Below are 25648 nucleotides of genomic sequence, written 5' to 3' on the forward strand. Positions count from 1 at the left end.
TTAGGGGTTCTGTGACAGCTCAAAGGCTGTTTTTTTTTTTCCAGTGAAATTGTATAGCCCATTTTGCTCATCTCTTCTCTTCAGCTTGATCACACAGGACACTTAAGAGATTTGTATAACTGGCTATGTTTCAGGACTTTTGTGGACTTGGGGTTTAGTTTTATCCCCATTACACACTTGTTGCAAGCTAATTCACAAATTAAAAATCCGACATGTGAGTATGACCAATATTTAGAAATGTGTATTGTATAGAAGCACTCATTGGCGCTCCAGGGCTGGCAGCAAGCAGCACCTCTATGCTGGGTGTACACTTGGTGGCCAGGCTGGTTTAACTTGTACTGTGCTGAATATGTGGAACAACCCAAGCCTCAGGATATCAGGGAAAAAAAGCAGTGTTCTTTTTTTCCCCCATAGAGAGGACTCTAGATCAGCCAGAAAGGAAGCAAAAGATGGCCTTTTTAAAGGGGAGTGTCCTTTTCTTCTTATTTTAATTCTCCATTACTAGTGAGCTGGATTCCTAGTTGCTTTTTCACTTCTTCCATTCCTTTTCACCTCCTCCTAGAGAAGATGTGCTTGATGAACACAACCATCTATTTCAATGTACAGTTTGTGGGTTGCCAGGCTTGGATCCTCTCCTCCCTCCTTTATATTGGTAGATTTGCATAATAGAAGGGCAGTACAGTACAGGTCTCTCCTTGTTACTGGCACGCCCCTTTCCCAGCCCTCTAGAGTAGTACATACATTCTTCTGGACATGTTGTTGCAAGCACTGTTTCTTCCACTGCCTTGCTTATGAATCAAGTGAGACAATTTTGTCTCTGCAAGGAAGAAGCCTGTGGCGCTTGCATCCCATTGGGTTAAACATCATGCTTGAGCCATTCCTTCCCAGGAGGCTGGAAATGAGTGACTTGGGTAATCCATCTCTTTTCCCCTCCATTTCATTTTATTTGCTCCTTCCCACTTCTGTTAGCTGTCACATCACCCTATTACACAATAATACCCTCCTTGAAAGTGAGTATCTCCAATCAGTGACACATAGGCGATGCCACCTGGTTCTTCTGAATATTTTCTGCTGTCTTGAGTAATATGTCTGGGTGAAGGTTTTCCCCCACTAGGCTAATTCATAACTCTTATCTGTAACAGTTCTGAAAATAACGGGTCTGATTTTTCATGATGTGGTTGTCATAAGGCAGCAACATTTAAGTTTCACATCTTCTTTATCCATAGGAACTAGTGAGGGAATAACGCTAGTGTTCCACAAATGCTTGATAATTGACTGGCTGACAGTAGAACTGGCTCTGATGTCCCCAACTACAGGTTATATAGCGTCTCATTAAAGGGTGGATCTCATTATTCAGACAGTGATAGAACTGAGATTTGCGATGGGTTAATTGAGGTTGGGCAATATATACTGGGCAACCCCATCATTTTTGTGGCCCTCACCATCACTGTATTTGGCAGCAGTGTGGTAGCAGTTAGGAAAAGAAGGGTTTTCGTTCTAAACCTATGGACCTCAGCCTTGAGTGACCCAATGTTTTTGGACTGCAGTTCCCAGAAGACTTCACTCTACTGTACTGTACTGTACGGCCCAAAATTTCAGTCAGCTGTAATGGCTGGGATTTTGGGGAGTTGCAGTCCAAGAACATCTGGTTACCCAGGGTTGGGAATTGCTGTTCTAAACCAAGGAGTATGGGGACTGTGCACCTAGTTTTACAGAAGATTGGTTAATGTAGGAAAGTTGAAAAATGGAGCATTCTCTCAGTGCACCTTGTTTTGAAATGGAAGAGGGTTTTTGTTATAAGTTTTCAACCAAATTTCCATGACAAGGAACGTAGTCTGGCAGGATGAAATCAGCCAGCATTGCTGTAAATGAAAGAGTAACTTAAAAATGCCTGTTCTGAATGCCTTGCCCTCTTATGTGGCAACTCTAGCTTTGAGTGACAGTATTTTACATGTAGGCGTTGGCAGGAAGGAAAACTCTTTTTAAAAAATCAGGATCTCTGAGAGAAGCTTCACTCTGTGTCTCAGGTTGGGCTATATACAGTATTTATTAGGTGGAAGACCGTTACAATCTGGAGTTTAAAAGAACACGTACTTAAAAGAAAGTATTACAAATACTGTACTTTGGAAAATAAGAATGAGTATCCGTGCCATACTCTTATTATATTTTCCCCTCTCTTCATTCTGCACCCTTGTTCAAATCCAATAAAGCAAAGTGTAGCATTCAGTAGGCAATTTTTCCTTTGCTTTCCTGCAAGTTTCTAAACACAATGTCACTTCCTGTCTGACTAGGAAATGCTTCCTTCCTTCCTTTGTGCCTTAACAATAAAGGACTTAAAATCTGTTTGGATGGCTTTGTTTCCTCCCTCCAGCTAAGCAAAAGAGATTCAGGAAGACTCGTTAACTTAGCCTGTGAAGTTGCTGCTACAGCTACTTTATATCTTGCACAGTGTTGGTTAATTACAGTAAACAGATATGATAGGGAATGTTTTGACTTTGCTAAGTTCTGTCTGGGTAATATGCAGACATGAGTCCTAAAATGTCTTCTTTAGGCCCCAAACATGAGAGAAAGTGTTCAAATTGTATACTGTGATGCCTGCAATATTACAATACCCAACTTACATTACCTTTCTTGTGGTTGAAACCTTAAATCTTTTGCCACTTGCTTGCCTCATTTTTGTAAACTTTGCCTTGGTTGGTCCAAGCGAAAGGAAACTTGCACTGAAAGGAGCAGAGACGGAATGCAGAGGTAGCGTGTAGAAATATCTGAGTGTTTAATGTACTGCATTCATACCAAGGGTTTAGTTATGTTGCAAGGAGAGAGACTGTCTTATCTTTGTGGAAAACAGCGCTGTATGTGTGTGCAGAAGAGATGCATCAGCCCCATCTTCTGCTCATAAAGCTATGTTAGGTGGCTGTACAAAACACGTTGATCGCCACTCCCATATCAAGCACCTCTTAAGTAGCTCTTTTTTATGATGAAATGAGAGTGACTGGATCTATTAGGCAGTAACAAGTAGTCTTGTAAAGTGCATGCTTCTGAGTGGAGAACGTGGTTTCTGTCTTAAATCTTTTAGGTGCAATGGCAAGACATCTCTGACTGAAAGGTCTCACAGGGAAAAGGAAGGTGGTTTTGAATGGAAGGTTTACCATAACATTGTGAGGAAAGAAATCAGTTAAGTACTTCCAGCTTTCCAAAGAATAACTATAGTCAGTCTACTGAAAGTGAAGATGGTTAATTGGAACGAATCTTAAAACGCGGAATAGCCACTGCCTAGCAGGTGAAAGGTTGGGCCTTGCAGACTACAAAAAGGTTCTGTTCTGAGGAATAGGTGCTTCCATGGGGATTCTGTAGGTTATCTTGCACAAATTAGCCTCTTGCTATAAGGCCCACGTCTGGGATAAATTGTTTGTTCTCCCATCCCCTCACCAAAAAAAGGAGGGGTGATGATGTGGCAGCAATATGCGGTGTTGCACATCTGATTGCTAGCCTGGATCCTCATGAATGTGATATTTCTGAGTTATTGTAGATGAAATCTATTAGAGCCCACACCCACAGCTGCGTCAGGCATGACTTCATCTAGTTCATGTGCAGATCTGTTGGTACGCATCATACGGTAAACCTGCAGCACTTGTTGTTCCAGAGTTGTGCCATGTTATTCTTGTTGGCTAGCTGAACATATCCAGTTGTCTGCATGTTGTTTGTGCTTTCTTTTGATCTTGTAGACAGATAAGGGAAAGAGGAAATGGCTTGGTTGAGGCAGAAAGGGATGTAGCAACTTTTTTGAGTCTGGCATGGGGGTGGAGGCATTGTGAGTTGGACTGGAAGCCCTGGTGCCTAGACTTCCTTTTGGAGATACGTACAGTATATGCAACCCCTTCAAGACAGCAGTGTATCCTCTCCCCGTGGAAGACCTGGTATAAGGTGACTTTGTATTTTGCTGCTTGACGTGGTGGTCTCTGGTATGACAACAGGGATGTTAGAAAGCAGAACTTATGACACAATTTTGCAGCATTTTTTCAGGTTCTAAAACCTCTCCACCAGTCTCTGGAAATCCTGTGCGCATGTAACTCTGCCAGGCATATTGGGAATCTGAATTCTGTGCTCAGTTGTGATGAACGCATAATTCCAGTGACTCCCTGGGGTAGGCGGGGTGGTGGTCAACAATTTATTTTAATGCAAAGAAACCACATTCTGTATTTAGGGCAAAATCTATCCAGTTTTACATGAGCTGTACTTTAAAGGTGTTTTTGAAATTTCAAAGAACAGTGGCAGAGCACAGAAGGGATAAAGATTTTTGGGGATGAGGTGGTTAAAAAGCAATAAACCATTAACTTATGAAAAAGAGAAGCTGCCCTCTTCCCTTATCAAACGCATTTGGGTTTCTGAGCTTTTCCAGGTATTGGTATCAGTTGTTGTGTTTTCCATGTAGGTAAACAGCTAGTGTGATCTTTTGAAGTTGTAAAGCAGCAAGAATACAAGAGACATATGTTTATGACAGATATTTTAATAACTAAGTTGCTGACCTGGCTGGTACCATGGTTGCAGCTTGATCAGTTGCCAGTGTGTAATGCGTTTTTGCAATCAACAGTCATATAGTTGCTCTGTACATACAGTATTTGAAGTGTAAGATGGCTAACTGATAGCATAATTCCTAATACGTACACCCATTTGCAGGACTCTTAAGGCATGAAGGAAACAAGAACTCAAAGAAGAGAGGTACAAAAAGCATCTCATGCTCTACATCAGTGGTTTCCAATCTTGGGTCTTCAGATGTTCTCGGAATAAAACTCCCAGAAGTTTTCACCACTAACTGTGCTGCCCAGGATTTCTGGGAGTTGTAGTTCAAGAATATTTGGGGACCCACAGTTGGGAACCACAGCATGATGATAGGCTGTGAAAATGTATAATCCCAGATCTCTGCATTCAGAGTGAGTTATAGAAAGTGGAAGATAAACATTTTTTTGGAAATAGTGGTGCTGTAGAATGCATCTCTCTCATGTATATAGCACTGGAAATACTTTGAACTTTTAGGTGCCAGCCACTCATGTGGCCTTTCAGTACTTTAAACCTAGTATTTACTAGGGTTCTTCCTGTTTGCTCTAAGGCAGGAGTGGGCAAAGTATGGTTCTCTAGATGTTGACCACAACTCCCATTAACTCTGTATCTGGACGGCTGCATTGCACCCACCTCACTTTAAAGTGTCAAGTCCCAGGAGCTATTTTGGGATCAGGTTCTGCTTTGCAAATCAGAATGATAGTTGCATTGGGGCTTATTCTTGGTAGGGCACCATAGAGTTGACTTGTGCTTTGTGTAAATGAAAGCTGCTGCATGGAGGCTTACTCCTGAGTAGACTTGCTTGAAACTCAGCTCTCCAAAAGGGGATTGATGGCAAAGTGAGAATTGCACCTGGCCTCATCTCTTGCTTTGTCCCTATTGTGTGCTCTTAGTTCCATCCACAGATAGAATGCCACTCTGGCGACCCTTCCAAAATTGTACCTAGTTCTCCTCTTCAGAAAGGATTTCTCCATCTCCTCTTTAAGCATGGGCTAATTAGTCTTTTGAGAGCTGAATGATAGACGAGATAAGAGCTGTCACGTTGGTAAAAACATGCTTCCATCACAAAGTCTGGAGTGTGGCACCTAGCCTGAGTAAGCACCTTTGTTTTAAGATCCTGTATGTACCTAAACCAGGAAGTCCCAAATGACTTGGTTATCTTCTGTTGGACTAGGTGCGGGAAAGAGAACGGTTTTCTGAGGCAAAACACACTTCTGTAATCTTTTGAATTTGACCAGTTTCTTGGTGAGTGCCATAATTCAAGGAGTGTTGCATTGCGTCTCTTTCCAGCAGTGCCCCCTCCCCTTCCCCACAATAAATGCCCCAACATGCAGGGTGCTAAGTTGATATTGGGTAAATCTCTCTTCACCGTACAGTGGTTCTGTGCCACTGCTTTGAGGAGTGGCCTAAATTGTAAAGCTGGGAAAGAGGTAGAAAAAGGAACCAAGACGATCAAAGGACTGGAATAACTCCTCTGTGAAGGAAAGTTGCCGTTTTCAGGCCTGTTCAGCTGAGGGAAGAAAAAGTGAGAGAACAGAAACATGTTGGGAGATGACTAGAATTATGTGTGATGTGAAGTTTTTCTCCCTGACTCCTGTTATTGGAACATGTCCAAGGCTGGCTGTGGTCTGTTTGCTGGTGCTGGGCTAGAAAACCTTTGTCCTGTGTTCTTAGGGGTGACTGAAGTGAGGATGAAAATGAGATTCAACGAAGTTTTAGGTTTCAAACTGGGGCTTGAAACCAAAGGTCTTGATATTTGAGGTCGATGTCCAGGCGCGCAATGCTGTGTTTGCTGCCCTTCCTTCTAAACACTCCCTCTCGGCTTGAAAAGAATACTCAAAATAGCCAGCTGGGCGTTGGCTGCAGACCGATCCCCAGTGGCTGCTTCCTGCTATCAGTATCCTGGGCAGGCTATGACTCTCCTGGCTGTGGGCTACAAAGGACTTTGCTCCTGTCTAGCAGATAGGCAGGGCCTTATCTCAAAGAACACCCAGATTGTTATTTGCCCTGGGACTGTCGGCCGAAAGCTTGCTCTCCCTCCCCCACACTTTTCTTGTTTGTTCTTTGAAATGATTGTTGAAATGGAACACCTGCCCATGAGTTAAAAAAGACATTTTTGTGTAGCAGGGAGATGTCTTGATACTAGTGGGAAACTCATGTATGAGCCTTTGGAAGCCTGTGTCCGGGGGGGTATTGACTGACCGACCACTTTGGCAGGGACGGCGACGGTGGGCACTTTTGTAGGTTTTGTAGTGCATCCTCATAGACCTGCTGGCAGCATTCTTGTAGCAAAATGGCCAACTACTGTATCTGGTAGCAACCTCTCCCTTCCTTCTCAAGCCCCTCCCATCTCCTTGACACTTTCACCACAATCCAAGCCTTCCCTCTTCTTCAGTCAAATCCTGGTTTTGTGTGTGTGTGTGTGTGTGTGTTGTGAGGGGGGGGTTGTCAGGAAGAGTTGTTTTTCCTCTTATGTGATAAGGAGCCGAACTGGGTAAAGTGGGGGCTCTTGTTGCTGATTGGTGGCCAAGCTGCCCTGGAATGCTCTGGCCCGTTTCCCAGAATCCAGTCCTCTGTGTTTGTTTGTTTCTGAGCCTGAGGTCTGGTGCTACTGTGACAGGAAATGGGGAAGCTGGAGGGGAGGGGGAGGGAGGGAGGGAGGGAGGGGAGAAGGGAGACGTCTGTGTATGTGCCTGTGAAATCCCTTTGTCCCCAGAGCTCAGCTGCAAATTCCCACAGAGAAAAGAGTGCCCTTTGTGTTGTGAAAGGGTTTCCAACTTGTGTGGCTTTGCTGCTCGGAGAAGACTGACAGTGTGAATCCAGGCTCTCCTGCCCACCAACTCCATACAGAGATCAGCGTCTTTTTTTAGGGCATAAAATAAGTAAGGGGTATATGAGAAGAAATCCCTTTGGTGTCATATTTTTCTGTTACTGGGTATGTGCACAGCACATTAGAGGAGCTCCTGTTGCACGTCGAGTATGTCAGATTACACAGGACACATTACTATTTATATATGCAGGTGTTCTAGATACATAACCTACCTTTTCAGGAAGAGATGCCAGCACCAGTATTCACCTATGTGGCAGTAGAGCACTGTTTCCTACCTATGTAGTTGTTCTCCTGTTGCTTTTAGTTTTAGAAATTCTCCTTCCCCACCAATCCCTTGATGATTGGTGTGGTGTATGTTTGTGTATGGGGAGTCTTTGTAGGCATTTCATAAAGGTAAAGGTTCCCCTTGACATTTTTAGTCCAGTCGTGTCCGACTCTAGGGGGTGGTGCTCATCCCGTTTTTCAAGCCGTAGAGCCAGCACTTGTCCAAAGACAATCTTCTGTGGTCACGTGGCCAGCGTGACTAGGGAACGCCGTTTTACCTTCCCACCGAGATGGTACCTATTTATCTACTCGCATTTACATGCTTTCGAACTGCTAGGTTGGCAAGGAGCTGTGACAAAGCGATCTTACGACTGCTGGTCTTCTGACCCTGCAGCACACAAAGGCTTCTGCGGTTTAGCCCGCAGCGCCACCACGTTCCTTCCAGGCATTTCATAGGACACTGGTAAATATGTTTTTATTTAGTGGGAAGCCAAGGGAGTGCCTGTACTGATGCTAGAGTCTTCTCTTATGGCTGTAGCTTCAGAGTAGGGTTTGGTCATCTAAGTCATTTGCCTTCAGTTTTCATTGGTCTCAGCCACTGTGGCCATTGTAAAGAATGTGGGAATTGCCACCCAAAATATTTCAAGGGCTAAAGGTTCCCCTCTCCTCCTCTAACTGTGATGCAGGTATACTTTTTGAACTGTCGTTGACGGATGTCTTCACTTACTGTAGACTTGCAGGCTTTCTCTGCAGGGAGTTTGTCATGTTTGGAATGTAATATGCATGCCTTCTCACCAGAACTTCACATTGTTATTTATTTAAATATGTCTCTTGCCAGCTTTCAAGGCCATAGATTTCCTGGTTCTCTTGCTAGTTGAGAGCTACTCAAGCCATGTTGTTGCCTGTTAAAAGTGGTACATGGTAGTTCTTTGTTACAGTTATGGAAGGTTCTGGTCCATGTTCTTGACCATCTGAATTTGCAGTGCCATCCTACTGCTGCCTGTAAAGACATAATCTGTCCTTCCCATTGTCTGGCCAGTGGTGAGCTGTATCTCTAGCTTATGGGGCTAAACTTGTGTACCCCTACTGAGTCAACCCTATCTAAAACAGGAGCATACAAACCCTTCTTTGACTCCCCAGAGGGACAGCTGCCCTGCAGCCAGATTGCTGACATACCATTGGGAACAATCCCTTCCCTCTGTTCTGCTCCAAGCTCGGCAAGGTTTCCTTTCCTGTTGTGTATGCTGTGGGGCTGTTGCTGCTGCTGTTGTTGCTCAGCCTTCTCTCTCCCTCCCAGCTCAGAACTGCTACTCTCTTCCTGAGAGCCATATGGGGCGTAACCCTTGATCTAAGCAAGCAGGGGCTTATGTTTCCCTGGGTTCTGCTGTTTTCCTTCTTACTGCTTCATGGATTGCGGTTAATCTCCTCCTGTGAGTCCCCTCCTAAAAAATTCTTTTGGTGCTGACCTTGTATATCTCTAAATGTACTGTACCTGAAAGCTGAATTTCCACCAGCAGGAGGGTTCCTGTTATAGTCCAGCCAGCTCCCTGAAGAGGGACACTTCAGAGGATGGTGGGTGGACGAGTGGGTGGAATCTGTATTGGAGCTATAGGGAGATTTTAAGGATTTCATCTTGTTTATTTTAATATTTTGTTCCAGCTGGCCTGATGAAGTGTCCTGGAAAACTTGCACACTTTTGTGCCATTTTTAGTTTGTCCTAACAAGCATGTTGCTTGCCTGTGGCTGCTTATTTTAGCTTTTGTATATTCATAGACTGCCAGAACTTTATTTTCATTTTGTATATCTCCTATACAAATTATTTTTCTCCTTGCATCATTTTCTCCATTCAGTTCCCAGAAATAGCTTACAAGGCTAATACTTTTTGTTGTTGCTGCTGCTACTACTTTCCCATGCATGAAAATGCATTAATCTTCATTATAGAATTGTGTTGAACTCTCCTTCAGACTTTCTGGGGCTCTGATTGCGTTGATCTCGGGTGTTCCCCACCCCCCAATGATCTCATGTCTTCCACTTATTCTCTAGTAAGGTAAAGGTTGGTGTCCGGCTCTAGGGGGTGGCGATCATCCCCCTCTCCAAGCCGTAGAGCCAGCGCTTGTCCGAAGACAATCTTCCATTGTCACGTGGCCAGCGCGACCTAGGCACGGGACGCTGTTACCTTCCCACCAAGGTGGTACCTAGTTATCTACTCATATTTGCATGCTTTTGAACTGCTAGGTTGGCAGGGAGCTGGGACAAAGCGACGGGAGCTCACTCCGTCGCGTGGATTTGATCTTATGACTGTTGGTCTTCTGACCCTGCAGCACAGAGGCTTCTGCGGTTTAACCCGCAGCGCCACCACGTCCCTCTTATTCTCTACAGCAGTCTATGTACATCACAGCTCTCTCTTTCCTCCCCCCACCCCTTTATCATTGCTGTTTTCTTATCTGCCTCTCCTGGTGGCTTAGCTTTCCCCTTATATGGGCAGGTGAGGCATTCGTGAATGTAAACTGGGACACTAATAATGTGCAAGAGTTCTTCCTGATTAAGCATGTAATCCTCAACTCTTGAGGGTGTAGAGGTGGCAGTGCGTAGGATAGGAAGCCAGACGAAGGGTTCAAATCAACTAGTTAAACCAGTATTTCTTTCTGTTGTTTTTTTTTTATATGTACTCATGCATGCAGACACACAAAACACCGGAGGTTGGGATGAAGCTTTATCTTTCTGCCTTGGGCCAGTTCTGATCAGGTGTGGGACACGCCCCATGAGCAGCCCAAGCTTTCTTGCTTAAGTCAGACTGGCTACCAGGAATGGGCAGTGGGGAAGAGGCAACCCTCTGGAAGGTAGGGGGCACATTTACCTGCAAGGGTCTTTTGTCATGCCCCTAACATGCTTGCACGCAAAGGAGGAACTGGCTGGTGCAAGGACTGGCAAAGTGTCCAAAGTAATAGCAATAGGCAAAGCCATGGCTTATTTCTCCACCTCTGCTCCACCCCGTCATATTTGGCAGAAGAAAGTGCCTTTCCAGTAAAAGCAGAAATTGGTGGAGGAATATGAAAATTACATTTTAGAATGAGAAACAGGTGAATGAAATACAAACCTGGAGCTTCTTTGTGGCTGTTGTAGAGCAATTTAGTCAGCATTTCAAAGACTTGGAATGTCTTCCGTTAGTCCCAGGCTTCTCCTTTGGAGTACTGCATTACAAGTAAGGGTGTGAGTGTGTTCCTTGCTACTGGACCACTTGCCAAATAGAACAGATGATCTTGTTAACTAAAATGTTACGACTAGCCTGAGTTATGTTGCTATAGAACAAAGTCACTTTCTGTTTCTAAACAAAAGAAAGGTGCATTTTGTGGCCTGTACAAACCATAGCACTTTAATACATGGGAATTGTACCCAACAAAAATGGTTTCCTTCTGCTGTCGGGGTGTGTATGTGTATACGTACACATACGTACCTAAACAGGGCACTGAAAGATGACCCTCACCCCATGACCTTGGGGCATTTGTGTACGCTTTGCCATCTTACACTTTCTGGCATCCCCTTCCTGTATTAATGTACATCTTTTTACCACTCAGGGGTGATGAATATGGTTGCTTTTTAATTGAAAGTTTAACTATATGTGATCACAAAATAAACACAGTCCCACCCAGATCTAAGAAAGAAATATCTGCAAGTGTGTCTGGCTGCAGACACTCTGTAATCTAGTATAGAATCTTGACTGCTCTTGCAAAATATTTTCCTACCATGTTTTCCCCCAAATAAGGCAGGGTCTTATTTTTGCTCCAAAGTTTTGCTCCAAAAATGCATTAGGGCTTATTTTCAGGGGAAGTTTTATTGTTTCTCATGTACAATAATCTACATTTATTCAAATACAGTCATGTTATCTTCTAGTTGCTGCCCAATGGTGGAGGGTGGGGTTTCACTTAACTGGGGCTTATTTTGAGGGTAGGGTTTATATTATGAGCATCCTGAAAAATCATCCTAGGGCTTACTTTCAGGTTACATCTTATTTTCGGAGAAACAGGGTAGCTTTATGGCTCTGAATGGGGGGAAGTTCCATTCATATTTTTCTGACTCCTTCTTCCAGAATGTCCCTGGAATTTTCCAGGCAGAATTCTGGGACATCATGCCTGCAGAACCACACTTTAGACACCTATATTTTGCCCATCTGGAGCAGAACCTGTTTTGGAGGCTCCATGCCTGTCTTGGGCTTACTTCCTGTTGTTAATGAACAAAAATGGAAGCAGCCATGGTTTCTAAGCATCATAGTTCTTTAGCAGGTGCCTGAAAGGCAGCAAGACTACAACTCCTAGAAAAGCAGAAGGCTGTTTGAACATATGATAGCAAACACACATTTACCATGGTGAAGAGTCATAACTGTGGCTCCCAGATGAGTATACCCGCACAATGTCCATAGTTACTAGTGTTTACTTTTCAAAATTGTATCAATTTATTAAAAGGACAAAGGAATCTTTTGAAGCACATCAGGGCTACTTAGCTCCCTGCATGCATTTTAAGACTACAAATTTCCCCAAACCATAAACATTATGGTTGAGGAGCTGGGAGTAATAGGGATTATAGTCCAAGACACAGCATATGTTTCCTTTCCTGCAGTGATGTTGCAGGGGAAGGATTGTTGTTCAATGGTTGAGCCCATGCTTTGCTTTGTTTACAAACAACCCCAGGTTCAGTTTCTGGAAATCAGGCAAGATTCTTACCTGAAACCTTAGGAACTGCTGCTGGTTCAGCATAAACAGTGCTGAGCTAGATGAGTAAATAGTCTCAGCTTGATATAGGACAACCTCCTCCATTCCGTTTTGCGCGGATACAAAGTTGGTTAAAAATCCTTGCATGTCTTTGTAGATGCAACTGGACAACACACACGTTTAATGTATCCTTTTGTGCATGATCACAGATGGAATATGGAGTTTCTGAACACGAGGACATGCATATGTCTATTAGTAGCTTGGTAACGTCAAGCTCTACACTGTACTTTTCCTTTTACCAACCTCCTTAATACAAGATTTGTAAGGTTCTCTTATTGACTCTGTAGCCTCTTCCGAACATTGTTTTCAACAGTGACTTCAACAAATGATTTTGCTGAAGATGGAAATATTTTTATGAGCCAAACGGTGAGAAGATAGTGCAATGAAGTTCTAATGAGGTAATGTTCTATGTGAGAGGATTTTTGCTTTATGTTCCTGTAAAACATGGAGATGAGTGAAAACTAAAAAGATACTTTAGATAGTATAAACCAACCTTTGCAAACTTAGTGTACTGAAGGCCCATTTTAGCTTGGCATTAACAGTCAGCATATGATGGTAATTGTAGTCCGGATACACTTGGGAGGACACCGTTTTGGGAAAGAGTTGGTCAACAGAGAGACTAACCTACTCCAGTGGGCGAAAGCTTGCATAGAAGCTGATTCTCATATATGTGGGTGCTTTGAAGACTGGAACCCACTGTCTTTATAGGCAGGCATCAAGTTACACCCTAACTTATGTTGTGAGAGCTTGAAGGAGTTCCTGATGGTTGCTTAATGTTGGGGTGGGAGCATGGGGAAGAGAAGGAAGGTGTTCTAAGAAATGTGTCCCAAAGTAGAAATTTACAGGAAATGCTATGTTTTAATGATCCTTGGCAGTTGAAAAAGTGGGGACTAGCTTATTGTACAGGGCTTCTGTCTTTTGTGTAAGTGCACTTTCCATCAGATGCAGACTGTTAGGGGTGAACTCACTTTTTTGGGACCAATTGCCACTGTCTAAGGAGTTGTCCAGAAGATCACCACATAGTACAGAGAGGCAGTTTAATTGAGAAAATCATCATGGTTGATTAAATTCTGTGTTACATTGAGCAGGTGCCATGAAAGTGCTCATGTGATCTCCAAACCGGGTTTTAAGAAAGGAATTGCCCCTTAGACTTATCCTGAAGAGCTCTTGGATTCTGTAACAAGGAATGGCTAATCTGGCATATCCATGTTCCTGGAGTGTGGTGCAACACTTTTTCTGTGCCTGCTTCATTCCATGCTGTCTCCCCTGAGAAGAAGGTTAGAGAGAATTGAATAGATTTCAAAGGTTACTGGGTCTGTTTTTTTCTCTCTAGAACCCATTAAGGTCCAGTTGAAAAAGGCAGCCACTTAAAATTCTTAGTACCGAAATAGAACAGATCTCTCGTTGTTTAGTCATGTGCGACTCTTCGTGACCATGTGGACCAGAGCACGCCAGGCCCTCCTATCTTCCACTGCCTCCCAGAGTTGGGTTAAATTCATGTTGGTTGCTTCGATGACACTGTCCAACCATCTCGTCCTCCGTCATCCCCTTCTCCTCCTGCCTTCACACTTTCCCAACATCAGGGTCTTTTCCAGGGAGTTTTCTCTTCTCATGAGATGGCCAAAGTATTGGAGCCTCAGCTTCAGGATCTGTCCTTCCAGTGAGCACTCAGGCTTGATTTCCTTCCGGCAATCTTAATTCCGGTTTGGGATTCCTCCAGTCCAGCCTTCTGCATGATGTATTCTGCATATAAGTTAGATAAGCTGGGTGACAATATACAGCCTTGTACTCCTTTCCCAATTTTGAACCAATCACCTGGAGCAGGCAGTGGCAAGCCACTCCAGTATCTTTGCCAAGAAAGCCCCATGACCAGAAACAAAAGAACAGATCTCTAGATTACCCCAATTTAGAAGTATAATTTCAGATGAGAGGTAGACACTTCTGTTGTTGCTGTTGCTAAACAATTGAGAGCTGGAAATTTGGGCTGTACTATAAATCACACAGAAATGTACCAGTAGATCTGATCTACCTGGCTTTTGTCAGCTGCTGTGCTATGGAACTGGCGAAGAGCAAGAGCTACAGATTGGAACTCTTTTCATTCAGTAGTTCCCAGATGTTCTTTGACTGAAACTCTTAGAAGCCTTCACCACTAGTTGTGCTGGCCAGGATTTCTGGGAGTTGTAGTCCAAGAACATCTGAGGACCCAAGGCTGGGAAGTACTGCTAGGTAGTGACTCTCTTTGCTTTTGTCCCTAATGAATGAGGGGATAACAGCAGTGGTAGATAAGATTCCCAAGCTTTTAGAATTTCTGGAGGATTAGTGTGTAATTTGCAAACAAACTCTGAAGAACTTCCATGTTTTTAATAAAAAGTGGTTTTGATGTTTTTGTGATTAAAGGGTGGAGAAAAGTACCTTTTATAGTCATATGTGGGTTTAAAACTCATCCTTTAGTCCATTCAGTCGGTGTTTGAATAACAGATTCGTACTGAACAATGTAATTGTCTTGTTCTTTGAGTTGGACTAAGTAAACATTGGTTAATATTTTGCTTTTTGCCTTGAGAGACTTCACCGGACTGCACTAATGTTGTTGTGAACATCACCGGAGTATTCATAGCTATATGAGAATCCATGTTTTTGTTTTAAAAGTGAAGGGATTTCTAATGAATTTTTGGTCGTCTGAAAGTTTGACATGGCTTGTTAAGTGTTGGGAAATCCCAGTTAGGTGACATACTGCAAATGAGGCTAATCACCCTAGTTTAACTGTGCCTCCATCATGGTTGCATTTTGTGCTGGAGAAAAAGCAGCTGGGGCTTGACCCAGCAAATGCTCCCAGATCACATTGAGTCCTTACATTTTTGGTGTGGGTGTGGGGTGGTGGAGGAGATAGGCTGGAATTCCTCCATCCTGACTGTTCCTGCCCTCACCTCACCCTCACCTCACAAAAGCTCTTGGGGCGGGGCGGGGGGGGGTTGGAAACCGACGGCCACTTTTACTCCAGGATAAAATGATTTGGTTAAGTGTGTGTTTTTTTAAAGTCTTAAATGCCTCATGTGGTCTGACCCTCCGATCCTGGATTGGGAAAGAGGGGACAAGAGGTCAGCAAAAATATGGATCTGTTTCAAGTTCTTTGTCTTGTTTGTGGTGGACAGGGAGACTTGAGAGATTCCAAATAAATGTTGGGAACAACTTCCTCATGTGTAAGGGGCAGGTCAGGTCAACAGTGCAACAATTTTTTAAAAAAATTATTTAAAATATTTTTTATCCTGCCTTTCTCCTAAAAAAGGGCCCAAGGTGGCTTACATGGCAAAGCAAAAAACGCTAAATTATTCATATGTTAAAGAAGAAGTAATAATATTAAACATGTTAGGCAAAAACATTATGAGCACATGTAGAAGCAACAGAATATATGCCATTCCTAGATGGTGGAAGAGAAAAGGTCTATCTCTGAAGGTGGCCGGATCTTCTGTGGTCAGAATCTTTTTTTAACACAGGTTGTTTGGCTGGCTATTGGGGATGCTTTACGATGGATGCCTGCAGTGTCAGGGGCACACCTAGGGGACCCTTGGGATCCTTTCTGAATTTACACTTCTGTGTTTCTGAGGACAGACAGCATGCTTGCACTGGTTGGATGTCCATCTTATTGTCCTTAATGTATAGGCTGCTGTGAATGAGAGAGAATCCTTGCCCTCCAGTGTTGTTTCTTTGCTGACATTGTAATCATCCTCTCTTAAATGGAAGTGCAACAAGTAGCTGTCCCAGTTCTCCCAGAAGCAACTCGTATGCCAAAGCTCTCTCCTAGAGGGAATGGTGAGTTCTTGTATTGATTCAGATTGACATATAATGTCTGCTACTGGTTGTGCTAGATATTTAAGCTAAACCTGGGTAGTAACGAGCTTGAGACAGCTTTTCATATTTTGTGACATGGAGCCCCTAATAAGGGAGTGGGCTCCTTGACAGCTTAGACAGTAAATATTGAGACCTAATTCTATTTGGCAAAGATTTTTATAGAAGGCTTTTGAGATTGCTCTGACCTCATCTTGGCTTGCTTGCACTCTGCTCATTAGCTGTGAAAAGAGCGAATACTCTTTAAGAGTGACATCTTGTGTCTCCTTGCAGGCTTAACCCATAAAAATGTTTCTTTCTTTGTGCATTGGATTGTGCTGAAGCAATCTAAGTCTACTTGTGGCAAGAAAGAAGGAAAGGAGGGAAGAAAGAAAGAAAACAAGAAAGGAGGGAAGAAAGGAAATAAATTCACTGAAGTCATGCCTTTTCTGTAGAGCTGTGTGTGCATCCTGTGTATTAGCTGGGTACTGGGTTCATTGGAGGATCAGACTGAAAACTGAAGAAACTTTTCATATTCCAACAGAGCTGGCCTAGGAAACTGCATGAGGTTGATCTTAGCAATGCAAAGGCAACCCACAACAGAGAAAACAATAAAACAAATAATGTTAAATTCTATATAAATACCATATTTAAAAATAAACATATATTAAAATTAAAAAAACAAGACTAAAAAGAAATTTAAAACATTTAAAAAATCTATAAGTTAAAAACCAGCATTCTTGAGATTACTTATAAAAACCTGCCTGAAGAAGATATTTATGAAAGTAGGGTTGGGAACTTTCACACCTCCTGAATTCTAAACGTTTTACTACAGATCCTGACAGATTGTTCTTTGGTTCATTTTATTTAAAAAATGCACACCATGGACATAGGTTAAACCTCTTTGTGGCCCAGTTTCATTTATTTCAGTATCTTCATCTATAACACAGCATCTCAGCCACCAGGTTTCTATGACACACAGTTTCATAAATTCTGTTCTCGGTTACCAGAAACCAATGGCTAAGCAAGAGGCATTCAGTCTTGCTTTTCCTTTAAAGCTATGGCTGTGATTGGTTATTCCCACATCCACTTACGTTTACCCTAGAGCAGGGATTGGCAACCTCTGCCCCACAAGCCAAATGTGGCTTGTAAGATTGTAGTCATTTTTACCCTATCACTTCTTTTCCTGTTGTCTGTGAACATATTGTCTCTGATCAAAGCCAAGAAAGTGTTGTATGAAACACTTTTGTGGTCAGATTTTTAAAATACTCTATTAGGTAACTTGCACTAGCAAAATTTGAAATAGGGTATTCAGATCTGAATTTATAACGCACATAGGCATGAAAGTAAAACCAGAAACTTCTAGAAGATCAGGCTTTTAACTCTGATGGATAAAACCCTAATCTTGTACTTTCTCTCATACGGGGGTAGGCACCTTGATACCTAGCATATATTTTAGACAACAACTCCCAGAGACAATCAGCACAACTAATTGTCAACAATTACAGTATGACTATTGTGGTCCAGAATATGTGTCAAGTACTAGATTTTCTGTCTCTTTCTGGTAGACATTTCTGTTTCTGAATAACGTGGAATTAGTTATGGAGGGGACATTTCCCCCTTGGACATCATTTACAGAAGCTCCAGTCATCTGGAGTTTAAATCTCGTTTTGCTAATGGAGTAGGGCTTGCTTGTTGGATTCATAGTTACTTTACCATTTTTAAACTTCAGAGTGCTGCTCAGTTTATCTCTTTGGCCAATCTTTGCTCTGATAATTCCAAGATACATGGCGGTATCTTGGCTTGCTGTCTGCCTTTGATTCCAGGAGTCCAGTGTGATGTCTTAAGTACAAGTTTGAACTGGGGTATGACAGCCTCACAAATAGTTTTTGCAATTGTTTGCTGGGTGAGGCAAGAGCCTGAATGTGCAAGAGAGAGATTCAAGTAAGTCTGTGTGAGGTCACTATATAGACATGGTTCTGATTGCATGTAATGGCCACTAACAGCATCCTCAGATAAGGCCAGTTTTGTCAAAATTATCATGACTGAAAACAGTATGATCTGATTCAATTACACCAGCGGTTCCCAACTTTTTTCAAGGCACAACTCCCTTTTATAATACTGTAGCCAGGTAACCTGTGGAAACCCCCATCCCCACCATGTTTGCATAAAAAGCATTTTAATGGGATAAAGTCAGTCCCTTCTCAGAAAAGAGAGGCTGCTTTCTCCCTTAAGAGGTCCTGTTTCTCATATGTACACATACATGCTAACTTTAAGATCTCGCTCCCAAAGGTTCAGGAAGAAAATATTTAACAAAGGCTACAACACATATAAAATGTGACACCCCCCCCCAGGTTGGTAAGCACTCAATTGACTGTTCAGAATGGCAACACGGTAAATATCGTGTTGCCTTTCCGAAGTGCAAAGTTGATCTGAACTTTTTCTATTGCTCAGACAAACCTGATGGTAATTAAGGAGACATAGTCAGGGAGAAAGGAGGCAGGCTGCCAGTGTTGCCTGTGCCTCTTCTGGTCAGTCATGTAACCATGGTGGTTTGATCAACCAGCAGGGGCAGGCCCTTCTGAGTGTGGGGGATGCTGGGACTGATAGTCCTGGCTCCCCATTAAAGCCCTATAGAGTGCTCCTACTGAAAGACTGTGACTCCTAGGAAGATCTACAACTCCCAGGTAGCACTGCAGTGCCTTCCTTGTTTTTGAAATGAGAACCAGGCCAGAGAAGGCAGTGCAGGGGTTAAATAACTGGGAGGCGGATTTGCAGACTTAAGTTTCTGGGACCTGCTAGAATTATGCTTTGGGGATTCCTGGACAATTCTGAGTATTGCAGTCCAAAAGGACACACTTCTAACTGTTATATGAAAGCACACTCTGGCTGATTGGCTTTCGAGGTTAATTTAGATAAAAGACGGGCAGCTTAGGTAGGTAGAGCAGACAGTTTGCATCCAAGAACCGACCCGGTGCTGCTCGTCCACTGCTGTGGAGGCTGAGCTCTGAAAAAGTGGGTTCTGGGTTGCCTTCAGCCCACCCTTAGTTTGGATCCTTGGTCTGCTCCTCTGCCTCTTCGGAGTCAGTGCTGTAGTTTCTGGGTCTGTTTTCTTAAATAGATTATCTCTACCAGGTCTTTGCCCGTATTCTCTACAGTGCAGCTTTTAAAAGAACATGGCCAATAGACATAGTGCTAGGCATAGAAGGGCATCAGGCTGTTTTTGAGCCTCACAGAGAGCTGCCTGACAACCTCACCATAACAGATGTTATATGTAGGTGTTCAGGAAAATATTATGGTTGAGATAAATAGCATGGGCCGTGAGTTGCGAAGTCCACTCTTGAATACTCATCTGCCTGAATGTCATTGACAAGCCACTCTGATAAGGAGACAGTACTGTACTACTAAAAGCAGGTAAAAATATCTCCAAGCACTAGCTTGTTTTAAGGGATGACCTTAAAAGTTAGCAATGGGACAGGTTATTTGCTGTGAATACTTAAAGGAAACGCTGTGTAAATACATTTCACATTGAATAAGCAAGGATAATCACCTGTGAATTGCCAAGGAGCTGAAGAAAATAAGAGGTGGGTCTGACCTGCTGCCTCTTTAAGGAATGTAATCTCTTGGAAGAGTATCACTTTGTGTTGCCAGTCCAGAGACAACTTCATGGACAACATCAGCATCATTTAAAAGAAGAAATACGTATTATTTTGCCTGCTGCAGGCATAGAATACCCCACTCTCTGTGCATGTTGCTGTACTTGAATTCCATCTGCCCCCAAAGTCTCTAGAGAGTTGGAAGATTCACCAGAACTGTGAGGGACTCTTGCTTCTGAGGAAGTAGAAGAAAGTGGCATTGAACCCTCCTGCCAGAGAAAAGAAACAGGCTCCAATTCCATGTCGGCGGATTAATCCTGCATCTAGGTGTGGGAAAGCTGCGTTTAACTGCTTGCGGTGCAGATGCACACTGTGCTTTGGAGGCCAACGTCTTTAGTGTCAGTCACTTTTAGGTTTTGAAATGGAAAGCCTTAAATGGCAGGAAGTATGGTACGGAAGTAGGTATTATCTCTCTACCATCATATCCCTTTTTTTAAAAAAAGGAGATGGCATAGCACGGTAGGAAACAGACAGCTGATATCCCAAAACTGTCTCCCTTGCAGCAGTAGCTGATGATAAAAAGAGCAAGCTTCTGCATATGTTAAAACCTCAGAATGTAGGAAGAAATATACCGTGATAAAGAGACGTGTCTGTGATTCTCTGTTTGTCCAGCTCTCATAACAGATTAGAGTTTAGCAGAGCAAAGTTGCGTTCAAGCCGCTTATTTGGGAAAAGAATAGGGTGGGCAGTTACTGTTGGTGGTCTCTGCTCCTTTCATCAGGAGGAGAGGAGTGTCTGTTTTGCCTTGAAGAGAGCAGTCTATGCTTACCTCTGCTGTGTAGCTTCTGCTCTATTTAGGAGGTGCTGCTCCATTGGTGACCTGGTCATTGGATCCTAAATTGCCTATTTTAAAAGTACGTAAGTGGTTGTAACTTTGCCTTTGAGGCATGTGGCATCATGTGTGTACTGTATTTGGTCATTGGCTAGGTTGCCCACATGATCTTCCTCAGCAGCCTTAGAAAGGAAAGAACAGGGAGTATGCCCTGTGTGTTCCTTGTAGATTTGCACTGGTCTTTTGCAGAGGATGATTACAGGGTGGAGTCTATCAGAGGGCAAAGTGTAAGACTGTCTATAGCAAACTAACAATCTCTTTTGGGTCAAAGTCCTCTTGGTGCCAAGGTGTCTGAAGAGAAGTTTGAAAACATTCCACTGTCAAGCAAAAATTTAAGGCATGTGACTAAAAATGTGACAGTGGTGCATCTTACTTTTACAGTCCACAGTTGTGACATACATTCCCCTCTCTTGAACATGTTTCTCTTCAGGCCAACTATTGCATATTCAGAGGTTAAAAGCCATCAAAATTAAGGATGGGTTGACTTCTTGCCAATTCCTTGATTTTTGTTAAGAATTTGTGAGTTTTGTGTTCCAGTAAACAAAGCCTCCATAGCAGATAGAAACGCTGCTATAATTCTAGTTTGTTCTCATCAGTGGCTAATAAAGGTAAAGGTCCCCCTTGACAATTTGTCCAGTCGTATCCGAGTCTAGGGCGCGGTGCTCATCCCCGTTTCCAAGTCGTAGAGCCAGCGTTTGTCCGAAGACAGTTTCCGTGGTCACGTGGCCAGCGCAAACGCAGTTACCTTCCCACCATGGTGGTACCTATTTATCTACTCGCATTTGCATGCTTTCGAACTGCTAGGTTGGCAGGAGCTGGGAGAAGCGACAGGAGCTCACTCCGTTGTGTGAATTTGATCTTGAGACTGCTGGTCTTCCAACCTTGCAGTACAGAGGCTTCTGTGGTTTAACCCGCAGTGCCACCACGTCCCATATGCATGTGCATGCTTTTTCCCCCAACACCTAATTCATGGAACACAAATATTTCCACAATATGTATATCATTTCATGATTGAAAACACTGTAAAAATGAGTCTCCTCTAAAATGTGATGGGTAGAGGTGGCTTTGTGTTATATAGGAGAACAACCAATTCTGCATAGTGGTTCTCTGAAGGTATCAGATTGGCTTTAGGAACACACAGTAGACTGGGTGTGAGATGATGTTAAAGATCGTCACCTTCTAAAGCTGCCTGTTTAATTTTCAAAAGGGTCCTTTGCCTGAGTGTGTTCGCATGGGATTAGTTGACGAAAATATTCCTGAAAACTTAGAGAAAGCTTTACGCTGGAGCTAATGGATCTTGGCAGAATGGCCCAGTGTGTTCCAGACAGTGGTCATGGGATTCTGCTGGTTTCTGTTTCTTTTCAAAGGGAATTCTTCAAACAAGTTTTCCCTTCTAATATTACTATGCCTGTGGGCTCAAGGATCAGTCAGTTCCAGTGGCTGATGTGTCACTAACACCGTGGGAAACTGGGTTGAGGCTCTATCTGTCTTGGAAGCTAGACTTGTCCAAGCTTGTCATGCCTGCCTTGAATTTTTCTTTTGCTGGATTTTTTGGAGAAACTTCAGCATGTTCAGACTTGGCATTCCTGAGGTGAGATATGAGTGCTGGTGGAAACCAACCCATCCTTCTTTACTTTCCAGCAACCAGAGGATTTTAAAGCTGCTTAGCCCACCAGAACTGGCAATTCAAGAGTGTGGAATATTTCCCCCTCCCCAGCCTGTCTTCTTAGCCACCTCCTAGAGGCCCTTTCATGAGCGAGCCCTCTGTTTAAAACTTCACAATGACAATCACCTAGCAGCAAATTGGAACACCATAAATGTCGGAGGCAGTTCTGGGATGCTCCCAGGGGTCATAGGATTGTTCAAATTTTCCTCTCTGGGGCAGTAAGAGCTCTCTTTTTGGAAAAGAAGAACAGCCCTGGAAGCCTTTCTGGCTTGTGGCAATGGAAAGGGCGGTGCCTGTTTTGTCTCCTTTAGAAGGACCAGTAGGAGGTGTGCCAGAAAAGGCTGTTGATCTGGTGGATCCAAAGGTGCCTCATTCCTTTGACATATGCCCAGTTCAGAATAGGGCAGAAACTATACAAGCCTTAGAATTGTACAATTTATTTTCTATCCATTGCGTAAATGGTGGGATAGTATAGTGGGTTTTTAAAAAAATGAATAATTACTGATTTGATCTTAGATCCTCACTTACCTTCTTTGCTTTCTTCTTTTTTTGAATTCACACTTGTATTTTTTATTCCCTTTCTGCTGTTTCTGCAGCTTTTTCTCTCCTGCTTCCTTCCTGTTGGTGGCTGGGCTGCTTCTCCCATGATTTTTCTGCACTTAGAACAAGCTGTGCCTTAATCAATCAATTCAGACCGGCCTTCCCTTCACAGGTGTGTATAATATGGAAAAATCCATCTTTGCTGTTATAATGTTCTGTTGGTTTTGGTGGTGGGTTCTGTTTCCTCCAGATTAACTGTCTTAAAATTTTGGGAGTTACTTCTATGGTAAGAGGAGTAGAAATCCCAAGGGTTGGGAAGATATACAAACATGGGTATGATTTCCTTCCAGGATCTCCATATCCACCCATTCCTTTGTGTTGCCTCCCAAAAAGTCAGCTTTATGAACTCTTTAAATAGATTGTGTCTCAAGACATTCCTTTTGGACTGATGCCCTGTTGTCCTGCCCATTTGCACTAATCCTAGGTTGAGGAATCTGGCTTTCAAAAAAAAAAAAAAAAAAAAAAACCTTTCCTCTCTTTGACCATCTAATTATATGTGTTATTGATGGTTGACAGTTACATCAAGATTTACAGCCGTTCATGTGTGGCTTTGACATTATAAAATGGGGTGAAGAAGGATTTCTAGAAGGGAAGTGTCATGGGGAAATACCAGTGCACTATTAAAAAAAAGAAGTCATCTGAAGATTTAAGAAGTGGTACTGTTTCCCACTCCTTAATTGGTCATTTTTTCAATCGTGCTTCCAAGTTACCCCATAATTGAGGCTCTCTGGAAGACATAGAGTGAATGCATACAAACACTTAAAAAAAATTACCACTCTGGTAAAGACCATAGAGAAATATGTGCATAGCTAAGGAAATTAACATTTACCCCTCAAAATACCTTGGACAGAATAAACTGGATAAAACCAAGTAATCACAATGACATCTACAGGGTATTGCTGTAATAGTTCCATATAAAAGCATTTTGTATTAATTCATGGTGGGATTTTTTTTTGCTGCTTCCCACCCTACGAATATGTGCTTGAAAAAAGACATGGCAATTTCTTAGGAGTTATCCCTTTCTGCTTTTCTGATACTGTACAAGTTTTTCATCTTCCTGCCTGATGCAAGCACAATTTTAGCAGGTCATAGGGTCAGCTAATGTCATGTTCCCAGCTGCCACTCTTTAAAGTGGTAGAGGTTGTTGCACTCTGGCGATAGTGCATTAAAATTAAGCCAGCTTCGAGCTTCTTGGTTAGAAGACAAGGGCTTGTGCGTGGCCAGGCCAGTTAGATCTGGAAGTGCTGATACAGTAGAATATGGAAACTGCAGCCAGATTACACTAGATATATAAAGGCCATATGTTGAAGATGAAGTGGCCTTCTTTAAAGACGGCTGGCTATCTGTAGAAGACAATAAGCAGATGAATGTATAGTATAATAAGAGGGGTTAACAATCAGTTGTTCACTGTTTTAAAACAAGGAGTGCTTTCACTGCGAGACTTGTTTACAGGAAGAATTGGGCTGAAGATGTGATCCAGACTCTTGCTTCAAGGCAGAGGTCTCTCCCATGCATAGAGCACTAGCATGGCAGTGCAGTATTACAGATGTTCTAAATCAGTGGTTCTTAACCTTGGGTTACTCAGGTGTTTTTGGACTGCAACTCCCAGAAGCTTTCACCACCAGCTGTGCTGGCTGGGGTTTCTGGGAGCTGCAGTTCAAAAACATCTGAGTAACCCAAGGTTAAGAATCACTGTTCTAAATAAACCACACAGTGATGTGCTGTCTCCTTTTTCTACATATACTGTAAGCAGGGTAAAACACATAGTAGTACATTTAACATTGTGCAGATAGTCATGTAATTTACTGCTAAAGTGACAAGGAGCAAGTGAGCTAGAAGTAGAGAAACCCATCATCTGTTTATGAGGAGGTATAGCTTGAGCCCATAAAGAGGCAAAATCCTGAGTGTTTAACATTAAAGCTGTGCTTCAGTGCACCACAGTGATGTGGATACCAAGAAACCATTTCTGTTATACTCAGTAAGTGGGCCTCTTCATGGAGAAAAGTCTGAAGAGAAGGAATTGTTAGGCCACAGTCCTAGATTCCTCCAGCATGCCCCCTCGATTTCCTCCAACATGCCCCCTCACCGTTGAAGGGGAGTACCCATGTGAATAAGATTTTCTTTCACACACTGTGCTTGCATAGTTAATCTGTTGTAATTGTTGCCTCAGGGAGGCTGGTAGCCTTGGTTTTTCCTGCTCTGATGATTTGGTGGGAGGGGGAAAATTAGATGTAAGATGGCCTTTCATAAATTTTTAAATCTCACTCTTCCCCGACCTAAGACTTTTCTTTCTCTTTCTCTCTCCCCTTTTCCCCAATTGGTGTGTGCGTGTATGTGTATGAAGTGAGGGGATCCTTTCCCCCGCCACCCTCCTTACTGTGTGACACCAGTTCCCACAAATCCTGTGGCACCTTCTTGTCTTGCACCCACTTTCCCCCCCGTGTGGGGCCTTCACAACATGGATGACTCGGAAGTGGAGTCGACTGCCAGTATACTTGCCTCCGTCAAAGAGCAGGAGGCACAGTTTGAGAAGCTGACACGGGCCCTGGAGGAAGAACGGCGCCATGTCTCTGCACAGCTGGAGCGCGTCCGTGTCTCCCCACAGGATGCCAGCCAGACCATGGCCAACGGCACCCTCACTCGCCGGCACCAGGT

The 25648-nt window shown here is 43.1% G+C and overlaps 1 protein-coding gene across 12 annotated transcripts in view; it reads left to right on the forward strand.

The window, feature by feature from the left end:
* Positions 1–25648, forward strand: part of CTNND1 (catenin delta 1) — a 76626-nt gene that overhangs the window by 6879 nt on the left and 44099 nt on the right. For 8 of the 12 annotated variants that reach the window (XM_020792451.3, XM_020792454.3, XM_020792457.3 and 5 more), the window contains exons 2-3: positions 22990–23105; positions 25338–25646. The exons of 2 other annotated variants lie outside the window; for them this stretch is intronic. In XM_020792451.3, coding sequence (XP_020648110.1) covers positions 25452–25646 — 195 coding nt within the window. In that variant the 5' untranslated portion in view covers positions 22990–23105; positions 25338–25451. Of the gene's footprint in view, positions 1–7038; positions 9082–22989; positions 23106–25337; positions 25647–25648 lie in introns of those variants that run through there. 2 more of the 12 variants (XM_078383537.1, XM_072985448.2) reach the window with 2 other exon arrangements.

The sequence above is a fragment of the Pogona vitticeps genome, chromosome 1, assembly GCF_051106095.1.
Source record: "Pogona vitticeps strain Pit_001003342236 chromosome 1, PviZW2.1, whole genome shotgun sequence".
Taxonomy (NCBI): Eukaryota; Metazoa; Chordata; class Lepidosauria; order Squamata; family Agamidae; genus Pogona; species Pogona vitticeps.